Here is a 12,958-nt window from a genome sequence, read left to right as displayed (position 1 = left end):
ATAGGAAAGGCTTCGTACGCCAGCTTCACCATTTCCTTCATTTGGTTCAGGAATTTTATTTTCAGTATAAACAGGACTCCATTTTTGCAACTACACACACACACACCACTTTTAATTGTTCTCCGAGACGGGGAGGGGAGGAAAAAGGGAAACCGTGACATTGTGGGATCAAAACAGAAACTGGGACTGCTTTTGTAATTTTGGGACTGACCCTGGAAAGCAGGGACACTTGGGAGGGTATGTGATTCGATCTGCCAAAGGTTGATATGGGTGGAGAACCGGTGGCCTTCCAGATCTTGCTGGACTAAATACAACTCCCACCATTCCCTGATCATGCCAGGGATGGGTGTCCCTTTAGTACCAAATGCCCCCTGAGTTTATACTCCGGCAAGGAGTAACTTGCAAGAAGCATCCTGCAGCTTCTTTGTTCTCCCCATGCACAAGTCCTATAGAAGTGAGAAACCTTTCCCCTCCTGAAGCAAGAGGTGCGCCCCCCAAATAGCAGTCAAACATAGTCTTTCCGGGCATAACTGCCCGGGGTGGAGTGCCTCCCCCCGGCCAAGTATCTCACCGGGTAAGGTTTGGTGCTCCCCTTCTGTGGGAAGTGGCAGCACAGCATGGCCCCTCCGAAGACCAGGAGGGCACTGCCTGCCCAGCCCACATACAGCGAGATGCCCAGCTCTCGCTTCAAGGCCTCGGGCACCAGGGGGTTGTAGAAATTGCTGATGATGGCGCTGGCGGACCAGGAGATGGGGATGAGCAGAGCCAGTCCAGCCAGGATGAACCCCCCACCGGCCACTGCCGAGACTCTCCCCTTGGCCTCCGAGTCCTCCACGCAGCGGGTGCACTCGGCTCCGGTGATGGCCACGAGCAGGGCCAGGGCGGAGATGGCGATGGAGACCACCACCAGGGCACGGGCTGCCTGAAGGTCAGCGGGGAGGTCTAGCAGGGAGTCGTAAACCTTGCACTGCATCTGGCCGGTGCTCTCGTAGACGCAGTTCATCCACAGCCCTTCCCAGAAGACCTGGGCCACAATGATGTTGGAGCCAATGAAGGCCGTCACTTTCCACATGGGCATGGCACAGGCCAAGATGGTGCCCAGGAAGCCCAGGACCGACAGCACCAGGCCTCCCATCTGCAAGGCCAGGACCGCCATCGTGCTCCCACCTGCTGGGGAAACAGCAAAGAGGGCGGTTAGGTTGGAAGCAGGAGCCTTGGTGTTGGGAAAATGCCAGATAAAGCTTCCCAATTTTTTGAGGGTCTGGATTGAGGGGATTCTGAATACAGCGGAGCCTCGGTTTTGGACCATAATCCATTCTGGATGACCGTTCCGACTTCCAAAACGTTTGAAAGCTGAAGCATGCATTTCTGGAAGCGTTTCCGTCCAGAAAACTCAATACGGAAGCTCGGAAGCTGCGTGGCATGTTTCGCTTCTGAAAAGCGTTCGAAAGCGGAAGCAGTTACTTCTGGGGTTTTGGCATTCAATAGCCGAAACGTTAGACTTCCGAGACACACGAAAACTGAGGTTCCACTGTATATTTTCAGGAGTAGATCAGCAATAAAATACCCAGTTTCAGTGAAGTTGACTATTCAAAGAAGCTAAACAGCTCTGGCTGTTTACACACACACACACAGAGAGAGAGAGAGAGAGAGAGAGAGAGACCGTATATAAACGATCATTTGAGCCCTGCCCTTTAGATACTTTTAGCTAATGAGATACCTTTTCAAGAAGGGCAATTTGCCAAACCCCAGGGGACCAGCAATCCAAATTATTAAAGGTTTTCCAGGATTCGGCAACACAGCCCCAGGCTGCCACCAAGAGATGAATATTAAGTTATTTACTTCTCAAATCCCGCTCCATTTTTGGATACAGGTTCAAATTTGCCAGGTGGGAAGATGGAGCAATCATCTGCTAAGTTATCAAAGAGATCTCAAACACCTCCACCCCAAATGCAGCCGCCTTTGAGCGGGCCCACAGCCTGTTTTTCTGGCTGCCACACCTGGCAGGGAGCGGGTGTGATGGGGTGTAGCTCAGGGGGTGTAGCTCAGCTGCCGCCGGCCCTAGGAGACCAGTCTTGGCTTCCGGCTCAGAGAGGAAGAGGCCTAAGAGCTCCCATGGAGCCTGCGTTGCATTGCCACCTCTTGAGCAATGGCACTGGCCATGAGGGAGTAGGAGTGCCTCCTTCCGCACCCTCTCTCTATTTGCCCTCCCCACCTTCGAGGCGTCTTGAGGCAAGAGAGACGGCCTGCCTGCCTCAGCCCTCTCGTGGGAACAGTGGTGTTCAAAGACATCTCCACCTAAGAAAGAAGCTGTAGGTGTGAGGAAAGAACCTGCTGTTGCTCCAGAATGATGTTGTTGCTAGACGGTGGCTCTCACCATTTCCCCTGCTGGCTCCTGGGAGTCTCCAGAAGGCCACAGGGCCCTGCAGATAGTATGGCACTGCTTATGTGAGAAGGATGGAGACAGACTAATTGATGCGTCCCAATCAGAGACTTGCCCAGCCTCCCCTCCACAGTTCCAAATGGATTATATTTTATAGAAACATGGACTTCAGATTTATCTGTGGCCCCCGCTATAATACTTGAGCAAGACATCCCAACCAGTATAAGACCGGCATCTGCAGACCATGCCCCATTGAATGGTCAGGATTTCTACCATGAATGTTTAGCGCATCAGAAAGACAGAGAAGGGGAGGAGAAAGTGAGAGAGAAAACATCTCCTTTCGAGCATTTGCTTTGCTTAAATTTCTCATCTGGTCAGCTGATGGGGCTCGACTGGAATGTGTAGAAACACATAATCGACATGAGATTTGGTGAGCATCGTTAAGGTATGGAACTCGCAGCCGCAGGAGGCAATACAAAGGGCAGAGTAAAAAGGATGATCCAGGAAAGATCCAGGGGATGGTTCCCCTATGAGGAAAGGTTGCTGTGTTTGGGGCATCACAGAAAAGGCGAGTGAGAGGTGGCAGGATAAATGCTTATGAAATTGTGCATGGCATGGAGAAAGTGACCAAAGGTCATGTAATCCAACCCCCTGCAATACAGGATAGAGAAGTGGATTGAGGGGGGTGGATTCTCCCTCTCTCATAATGCTGGAACTCAAGGACATGGCATGAATCTGAATGCTGGAAGATTCGTGAGAAAGAAAATAAAGTCCTTCTTCACGCCACAAATAGTTAAACCATGGAACTCATTTCCACAGGAGGGGCGGTGATGGCCACCAACTTGGATGGCTTTAAAAAAAGATTGGACAAATTCATGGAGGATGAGACTATTGATGGCTACTAGCCACGATGGCTATGCTCTGACTCCAGAGTCGGAGGCAGCAAAGCTTCTGAATGCCAGTTGTTGGAAACCCCAAGAGGGGAGAGGGCTCTTGTGTTCGGGTCCTGCTTGCTGGGTTCCCCCAGGCACTTGGTTCGCCACCAGCTGGAGCTGATGAGTGCTGTTGTCTGACAACTTTTGGAGGTTCAATCCCCAATGACATCTCCAGGGAGGGTTTTGAGAGACAACTGCCGTCTGAAATCCTGCCCATCACTTTAGGCAGTGCCAAGCTAGATGAGCCCATGGCCTGATTCCATGCAAGGCAGCTTCCGATGTTCCTCTGGGCAGTTCGCAAACTCAAAACATCTTGCTCAAGAGACGTGCCTCAGCTCTTCACCTCTCAAGACCAGTTCTGTCCCTACCCCTGGCACACATGTGCCCCAGTCTGTACAGTATACAGTGTCTTCTTCCTCTTCCTTGGAATTACCAATGTGCCAACACAAATATGCCAGAGCAATCAGGTTACTAAAACACTCGCCCGCCTCCCTGCCTGCCCACCCGCTAAGCAGCCGGAAAGGTGCTTCAGTCCAATTTGGAATATTTACCTGCAGTTCTTGTTGCCCCACCTAACAGAAAGGATATCGAGGGAGGTGGGGGAAGTAGCTACAAAATGATTGGGGAATAGCAGAATTGTAGAGTTGGTAGGAACCTCAAGGGTCATCTAGTCCAACGCCCTGCAAAGCGGGAATCGCAACCAAATAATCATTGGCAGAAGCGGGGGAGAGGGTGTCGTGGAAGGAGAGTGAAAGAGGCCTTTAGAGATTCTAAACTTGAGACAAAGTGACAACTAAGGTTTATACACTCTGTGAAGAAGTACTTTTGCCTAATATACCCATCTTGTCAAGCGACACCCCCCCAAAAAATATAATGCATTTTAATATTATTTACATGAATGTTGGCATTTTTTAACGTGCTCTTTCCCCTCATGTACAGTGGTACTACGGGTTACATACGCTTCAGGTTACAGACTCCGCTAACCCAGAAATAACGCTTCAGGTTAAGAACTTTGCTTCAGGATAAGAACAAAAATCGTGCTCTGGCGGCGGTGCAGCAGCGGGAGGTCCCATTAGCTAAAGTGGTGCTTCAGGTTAAGAACAGTTTCAGGTTAAGAACGGACCTGCAGAACGAATTAAGTTCTTAACCCGTGCACATTATTCGGTCGTGCAAAATTCAGAGAGCTGCAGATTTCAAAGGATGACTTTTTTGATTCGCAAAATGTTTCGGGAGAGCAAATCAGGCTCAACTTGAAATGCAAACCAAACCAAATTTCTCCCTGCCTTTAGACACAAGCCAGTGTTTATTCCTTTTTGCCCCCCCCCATTCCACCTCAGGACCTTCAAGGTTGTTAATGATCTAGCACAAAACAACTGAAGAGAAATATATAAGAGTCAGTGATCGAAAACAATCCCCGAAAAAGGGGCACAAGAGCCCCCATTATGTATTTAATATTTATTTGTGACATTTATATCCCACCTATTTTCTCCAAGGAGCTCAGAGTGACTTACATGGTTCTCTTCCTCCTCATTTATTCCTCACAACAGCCTTGCGAGGTAGATGAGGCTAAGAGTGAGTGACTGGCCCAAAGTGAGTTTCAGGGGTGGTGGGGAATTTGAACCCTGGTCTTTCCCAGGTCCTCGTCTGACACTCTAACCACTACACCACAGCTGGCTCCCTTAACAGGCTAAACGTCACAGCCCCAAGAAGATGACAGAGCATCTTGCAACCTTTAATGGGAAAGTGAATCATTTCCCCCTCAGCACCTAAATGATGTAAAGAAATTGCATGAAAGGAGTATGTGGAATGGAGAGGACAGAAAGGTAAGTTTCTTTTTTGTTATTTATTCAAAGCATTTCTAGGCTGCTGGATGGAATTTACAATCAAATAAAAGGCAATTTGAAAATGCAAAAATAAAATACTGAAACACGCACACCAGAATGCCTAACTTGAGACTCTCTCTCTCTCTGTCTCTCTCTCCCCCCCCCACCTCTCTCCCCCTCTTCCTACTCAGGCATCCCTGATTCAGGCAGAGGCAGAATATGAAAAGCCTGGCTGTCAAAAGGAGAGAGCAACCTCACAGCATCACTTGGGTCACAGAAAACAGGAGAGTTGGATGTTACTGTAGCTGATGGGAGCACACAGCCCTGCTGGCTGGGGGCACTGATGGAAAGGTGCCACACTGAGAAGGCCAGCATAGGTCAAAACACCCACTTTCCCCAAAAGATACTGACTGAATAATGGGCTACAGCTGCTAACCAGAGGGAAAGAGGTTCAGAAATTGACCCGGAGCACCCTTAAGAGTCTCTGGAGGTCCCTAGCCCCAGATACAACATTTCTGGCAGCGACTGGTCCCCAAGGTTGCACCCTGTGAGCTTCGTGCCCAAGTGAGGATTTGAACCCTGGTCTCTCCCAGTTCCTAACCTGTCGCTCTAACCACAACGCCACAAGGCAGAGTCTTAGCACCCAGACTCTCACTGGCTTCCCCCCTGCCACTCCACAGTTCCAAGCCAGGTAGCGAGATGCAGCTTCCAAAACGCTAGGCGAACCCAGAAAGGCTCCTGGAACACACAGACACACACAAACCCTCAATCCCCCTGCCATCCTGGAGCTGTTAGTCCCATCCCTTTGCGGCTCCAAGTCTCCGAATCACAAAGAAGCTTCCCTCAAAAGCCGCAGTCCAGCTCAGCAAAGCTAACATCCGCCAGGTGGTTTGGAAGCTCACTCTGCTTCCGCAGCTCAAAGGCGGTGTGACAGAAGCCAGTTCCTGGCCTGCTTTGAGTAGGTGGGTAGTGGGCATCCTAGCCACGTTTCCGTTTTAGGATTCGGCAAACAAAGGCATGCTTCCAGAGTCAAGACACAAAGTGCGGGGGGGGGGGGAGAGACTCAGGCAGCGAAGGAGGGTCCCTCCCCATCTGCAGTGAAACCTACTCAGTCGCCTTCATGGTGGAAAGGTCCCTCAGGAGAAGGAGACGGTCCTTAGACGTAGTTACTGGCAGGCCCCGACCGCGCCGCCGTGTACTTTGCCGAATACGGCTTCCCACTTTTCGGAGGGCAGTTGCAGCACAGCAAGGCCCCGCCGATGATCAGGAGGCTGCTGGAGGCCCAGCCGATGAACAAGGAGGGCCCGAAATCCCGCCTCTGGTTGAAGGCGATCAAGGGGTTGTGGAAGTCCTGGATGATGGCATGGGTGGCCCAGCAGAGGGGGATGAGGAGCAGGAACCCTGAGAGGATGAAGAAGACGCCGGCCGCGATGATGACCCGGGCCTTGGGGGTTTCCTCCTCCACGCAGTTGGTGCACTTGCCGCCCAGGATGGCGAAGCAGGTGCCCACCACTGCCAGCACAATGGCGATGACCACCAGGGCCCGGCCGGCCTGGATGTCCTGCGGCAGGCCCAGGATGGCCTCGTACTGCGTGCACTGCATCTGCCCCGTGCTCTGCATCACGCAGTTCATCCACAGACCCTCCCAGATGCGCTTGGAGAGCAGTATGTTGTCTTCCTGGGAGATGGCCACTTTCCACATGGGGAGAATGCAGCACACGAGGGAGCCCAGCCAGCCGATGATGGAGAGCGAGATGCCCAGGACTTGGATTCCCATGGAGGCCATGGCTTCTGGAACTCCGGTCTCTCCCCCTTTGCGCACCTGCAGCCGAATGGTGAGCGGGAAGACTTGGGAGTGTGAGGCAGGTGTGGAAATTTGGGAAGATTATAGGCTGCAGCAGTGGGTGGAGTTTCCTGGCTCCATCCTGGCTGAGAGGACCAGGAGGCTCAAACCTGTTCCCCGGGATTCCTCTGCATCATATAGGCTGGGATCGTTGCTGCTCATCTGGGGCAAGAGGGCTGAGTTTCCCTGTTCCTGTATCGCTTGGGGAAACCAGCCAGGGATAAGATGGGACGGCCGGATGCTGTTGAATAGAAAAGGTGCGGCAGAGCTGGGAAAAGTTCAGAAAAGGGCATCCGGAATGATACAGAGGTGGAGCCACTCCTGTAGGAGGAAAGATCTTGCTGTGTTTGGGGCACCGTAGTTCAGGGAGAAAGCGAGTGAGAGTTGGCAGGATAAACCCTTATGAAATTATGCATTGCATGGGGAAAGTGACTCAAAGGGACCCAAAATGTCATCTCATCCTGCACTGCAGGATAGAGAAAAGTTTTTTTCTCCCTCTTTCATAATGCTAGAACTCATGAACATGCCATGAAGCTGAATGTTGGAAGATTCAGGCCGGAGAAAAGAAAGTCCTTCACGCCGCAAATAGTTAAACGATGGAATCACTCCCATAGGAGGCAGTGATGGCCACCAACTTGGAAGGCTGTAAAAGAGGATTGGACAAATTCAATGCAGATAAGGCTATCAGTGACTCATATCCATGATGGCTATGCTCTGCCTGCATGGTCGGAGGCAGTAATGCTTCTGGATATGAGTTCCTGGAAACAATAAGATGGGAGAGAGAGGTTTCCCATTGAGGCATATGGCTGGCCACTGCAAGAACAGGATGCTGGATTAGATCCAGTAGGATCTTCTTATGTTCTTAGGTTAACTTCTTGAATAGTTTGATTCAATACATTCAGGTCTGAATCAAGACAACAGTTTCCTATCCCACTCCAGGGGCTGATTTACTCAGCAGTGCTAAGGTGATTCTCTTGGGTTGTAAAGGTCCACTGGGTTAATTTTATAAGCATTTCAGCTCTGGATCTATTTTCCACCACATAAAAAATGATTCCTGTTGTCACTAATTCCAGCTGCTTCAAATTGTCTTTTTGCTTATGTTTCAGCTCTGATCGACTTGTCACGGACTGTACCTGTTGCATGCCACTGCCATTTAATGCCAATCTTTGGCCATTTTGTTTCCTTATCACCCATTTGTGCATAGAGAGAGATACACCTGACAACAGAGGAATGTGTTCCGTGCCTTAGGTAAAAGTGGGCTCTAATCCACAGGAAAGCTTCTGACAGGAGCCAGGTGTGTAGCTCAGGGACAGAATATTTGCTTTCAGTAAGGAACTGATCCCAGAATTGATCTCCAGATCAAAAAGAATCATGTAGGAGATGATGGAAAGGCGGAGGACAGCAGCTCTGTAACTGAGCTCCTGTTTTGCATGTTGCCAGTCAGTGTAAGCAATACTGAACTAGAGGGAAAGTTGGACTGACTCGTTCTAAGGCAGCTGCTTTCTACATTCCTGATTGGGAAGGAAACTGTTGTCTTGATTCAGACCTGAATGTATTGAATCAAACTGACTTGTTCTAAGGCAGCTGCTTTCTACATTCCTGATTTGGAAGGACTTGTGCTCTGTGACAAAGCATCAGCTTTGCTTGCAAAAGCTCCCAGGTTCAATCAGGAAAAGCAGGAGCAATTTGGATTACGAAGCAGGGCGGGACACAGCGTCTCCTTTGCCTGCAAAGAGCCCAATCCCTGCTGGCATCTCCGAGTAGAAATGGGAAAAGACTCCCTAAGACCTTGGAGAGCTGCTGCCAGTCAGTACAGATAATATTGAGCCAGATGGACCAGTGATTTCACTTGGCAAAAGGCAGCTTCCTGTGTTAAACCTTTAGTCAGAACAATGAGGACTGGAGCTTTAGGCTGTTTATAGAGGAATGGCTGTTGTTCAGAACGGAAGAGCATCTGCTCTGCATGCAAGAGGTCCTGGGTCTAATCCTTGCTGGCATCTCCAGGTAGAGCTGGGGAATAGATTCCCTGCCTAAAACCCCAGAGGGACATTGCTGCTGCCAGCCATTGTTACAATAGCAAGCTATCTAGGTCAATGGCCCTCCCACTTCCATGCAGGCTGCTCCAGACATCGTCTCGTCCTCCTTGGAGGGCGTGAGGTCCACAAGCAGCAGGGCCACGCCCTTGCCACTGAAAGCACCAAACCGGTCTGGGCAGTGAATGTTACCAGACACACTGCACAACAACAGCAGCAGCAGCCAGCAAGCCGTCATCACAGAGGTCTGTGGAAAAAGCAGCCAGGGAATGTGGAAGGTGGCTCCACTCGAGGCAACCTGCTGCCATTCACTCCTTCCCTTGTAAACATCTTTAGGATCACAGCCCCAAAAGCGACGCGGTGAATCGGATAAGATCTATTTAATCAAGCGACCGCCCTAATAAGGTTGAGCTCACAAGCGGAGTACTGGAAAGACACACACAAACCCCGTATTCTCATAGCCCCCCTAGCTCTGCTCTGGATCCACAGCTAGAGGCAGTAATGCTTTGAACATCAGCTGCTGGGAACTGCTACGGGGGGGAGATGGTGATTGTGCTCAGGTCCTGCTTGCGGGTTTTGAATCTAGGTTACTCTCATGCTCTAATTCTGCACATTTTCACGGAGCGACATAGACCAAGTTGATAACATTGGGGCGGGGGCTGCCCAGTATCCCCACCCACCCTCTTTGGGCTGCCTGGTTGATGTTGACCCATGACAGGGCATTTTCAGTGGTGGCTACCTGGTTGTGGAATGCCCTCCCTCGTGAGGTGCATCTACCTCCCTCATTATTGACTTTCAGGAGGATTATTTTTTTAAATCTGTTTTACTCAAGCCTTGGTTGGCAGAAAGACACTGTCCCAGACAACACTGAAACTACCGGTTGAGTGAATGCAATTGTTTAGAGCTGTTTGCATGATGTTTTCGAACGATGTTGTTGTTGATCAGTTTCCTGCCCGCGGCTCCTTAGGGAGGAAGGGCGGGATGTATGTTGAATAGATGATGAAGATAAAATAAAGGCAATGCATTCAGACGCCTGGCGAAAACAGTGTGTGGCTCACGCGGGGTGCATTAAGTGCACAACACTCTGTTGGGGAGATTTATTTGCAAGAGCAAATCTGCGGGTGTTCCTTTGGAGGAGGCGAATTCTCAGGTATTCAAGGGATACCTATCTAGGAACATACTCTGGCAAAGGAATGTGAAGGGCAGGGGCCGAGAATGAAAAGTTCTTTGTCATGAAAGACTGGACGAGGGCCAGCAAGGGATCTGCGCAGCTTGTTGGCTTCCAGAGATCTCTGCCTGGCATTGCCCTCCATGCTTATGGCATGCAGGCGATGGAGCTAAGAGCATAAGGACAGCCTTCTGGATCAGGCCAGTGGCTCATCCAGTCCAGCATCCTCTTCTCCAAGCGGCCATTTTCTCCGGGACACTTGCAGGGCATGAGGTTATCAAGGGCTACTAGCCACGATGGCTGTGCTCTGCCTTCACAGTTGGATGCAGCAAAGCTTCTGAATCCCAGTTGCTGGAAACCATAGAAGGGGAAGGTGCTCTTGGGCTGGAATCCTGCTTGTGGGTTTCCCATTGGGGCATCTGGTTGGCCCCTGTGAGAATAGGGTGCTGGACTAGATGGGCCATTGGCCTGAACCAGCAAGCTCTTCTTACATCTTTATGGGCTGTTTGGGGAGGTTCCTTCTCCCTTAGGGGTTTATTTTCTAAATATTTGTCATACTTTTGCAAAACTAGAGGTTCATGCAAGCCTGCCGATACTTCGCTGCTTGGGCGGTGTAGTTTTTGCTCTGAGAACGAGTTAGCAGCTAGTAGTCATCATACACCAGTAATGGTGACACCGTTCTGAGAAGGCCCATGCCGTAACTTCTGCTTGCAAAACCATAGAGCTGAGCTAGTTGTGCATTTCCATCTGTTTGCGGAGTTCCCAAGGCCTTAGAACAGGCACTTTCCACAACTCAGTATGTTTTCGGAAGTTCTGCAAAGTGGTTTGCAACACAGCTCAGGTCTAGCAAACACAGCATCTGAACAGCTTATCTCAGCAGCCAGGAAGATTGTCAACAAGAAACATCACCAAAGGTGGAACTGTCCCACAAAAAGATCGGGAAAGGAGATTAATGTGTAAGAGCAGGTCATTGCCGTCACTTCCACCTGACAAAGGCTAAGTCAACCAGGACAGCGCCAGGCCTAAGAGCCAGCAGCAAATCAAGGATGCTCTCTCAGGAAAACAAAACTGGGATTTGAGTCGGAATCTCCATAGATCAAGAAATGTAGCTGAGCAGTAGAGCATCTGCTTTGCATGCAGAAGGTCCCAGGTTCAATCCTCAGTAACATCTCAAAATAGGGCTGGGGAAAAGACCTTGGAGAGCTGCTGCCAGTCAGTGCAGACAGTACTGAGATGGACCAAGGGTCTGTTGAAGTATAAGGCAGATTTCTGCAATCCTCTATAAAGCAGCTCTTGGTTTGGAACTGGAATCTTAGCTCGGTTGTTGAGCACCTCCTTTGCAGGCAGAAGGTCACAGGTTCAATCCCTGGCATCTTCAGACAGGGCTGGGAGACCCTCCCTGGAGACACCCCTGTTCCTGAAACCCCAAGGAGCAGCTGCCACTCAGTGTAGACAGTACTGAGCTAGATGGACCCAAGGGTCTGACTTGGTAGTTCTCAGGACAAACAAAGCCTACCTAAACACACAAAGGCTGATCTGAGGGGAAATGATAACTGGGCATTATATCAGCTGGATAGCTCAGTTGGTTAGAGCATGGCGCTGATAATGCCAAGGTTGCGGGTTCGATCCCCATAAGGAGATAAACTGCATATTCCTGCATTGCAGGGGATTGGACTTGATGATCCTCAGGGTCCCTTCCAACTCTATGAATCTATATGAGCATGTGGAAATACCCCTGTGGGGTGCCAGTCTCTCTCTGGTGAGATCCCAGCCTGTCTCAGGCAGCATTTGACCCAACCCACAACAGCTGGGCCCATGGCACCGATGCCCAGAAACCTCTACTTCCTTTGCAAAGGCAATCTGGGGTATGCTTCAGGCAAACTGAAGGTTAGCCCCCTGTTTGCTGAGTCCCTGAAATGCCAAGCTGGGTCAGGACGTGGCTGGGGTGGGGAAATGGGGGGAGGCCCACTCACCTGCGGAGCTCTCTGCAGCCTCCAGCGAGCGAAGGATAAAGCGATCCCAGGAGATGGCAGAGGGAGGGAGGGAGGGGACGGGAAGGAAGGGGCGACTGCCAGGGGTCTCTCCCTGGGCATGGAGTGGAGCTGCAGAGCGAGCTCCTTGAGAGGGGAAGGCTGGGCCAGGCAGGTCGCCAGGGGAGGCGGAGAAAGCCACAGGGGATCAAGAGCAGGTGTGCGGAATGTGTGCTTGGAATCAACAGCCCGTCCAGGAGGGAAGGGAAGGAGGCAGCTTTGGCTAAGGAGGCCCAGCAAGGACGTGAGTGCAACCAAAGACCTGCATGGCTGAGCTCCTGCTTCCCAACTCATCCTGGGTTACAACAGTGAGTCCTGGAGAGAGGGAGAGAATGCTCAGGAATTCCTGCAGCAGCTGTCACGGAGAGTGACTCCCACCCCAGATACCTCTTTGATTATTTTTTATTTTGTGGCTGATATATTGCATTTATATCCCACTCTGTTCTCCAAGGAGCTCAAGGTGGCATGCATGGTTCTCACCCTCCTCGTTTAAGTCCCACAACAGCCCTGTGAGGTGGGTTAGGCTGAGAGGCAGTGAATGGCCCAACTTTCCTAGAATGCGACAAGCACACAGAGTGCAATGAGACTGAGTGTTTGTGGAGGGGGGGGGAAGACTCGGTTAATTTCATTGTACACAGGTTGTACATTGACAATAAAGGTATTATTATTATTATTATTATTATTATTATTATTATTTGAAGCCATACACCATCTAAAGAGAGGGGGCCGATAAGACAACATAA

The 12,958-nt window shown here is 50.6% G+C and overlaps 2 protein-coding genes across 2 annotated transcripts; both read right to left on the bottom strand.

The window, feature by feature from the left end:
• Positions 1-172: 172 nt before the first annotated feature.
• On the bottom strand, positions 173-12,224 carry LOC117060096 (claudin-4-like). The gene is made up of 2 exons (XM_033172206.1): positions 12,159-12,224; positions 173-1,170 (listed from the first exon to the last, which is right to left on the bottom strand). The coding sequence occupies exon 2, from the start codon at positions 1,154-1,156 to the stop codon at positions 506-508; it is 651 nt and encodes a 216-aa protein (XP_033028097.1). The 5' UTR covers positions 1,157-1,170; positions 12,159-12,224; the 3' UTR covers positions 173-505.
• On the bottom strand, positions 5,294-7,183 carry LOC117060097 (claudin-4-like). Its single transcript, XM_033172207.1, has one exon. It carries the CDS (start codon positions 6,925-6,927, stop codon positions 6,298-6,300), a length of 630 nt encoding a protein of 209 aa, XP_033028098.1. The 5' UTR covers positions 6,928-7,183; the 3' UTR covers positions 5,294-6,297.
• Positions 12,225-12,958: the final 734 nt, after the last annotated feature.

Source organism: Lacerta agilis, chromosome 15 (genome assembly GCF_009819535.1).
Source record: "Lacerta agilis isolate rLacAgi1 chromosome 15, rLacAgi1.pri, whole genome shotgun sequence".
NCBI lineage: Eukaryota > Metazoa > Chordata > Lepidosauria > Squamata > Lacertidae > Lacerta > Lacerta agilis.
This window is presented reverse-complemented; position numbering and strand designations above follow the sequence as displayed.

Bases quoted from the DNA above. Each gene is read 5' to 3' on its own strand.
- LOC117060096 (XM_033172206.1), bottom strand. From the start codon at position 1,156: ATGGCGGTCCTGGCCTTGCAGATGGGAGGCCTGGTGCTGTCGGTCCTG.
- LOC117060097 (XM_033172207.1), bottom strand. From the start codon at position 6,927: ATGGCCTCCATGGGAATCCAAGTCCTGGGCATCTCGCTCTCCATCATC.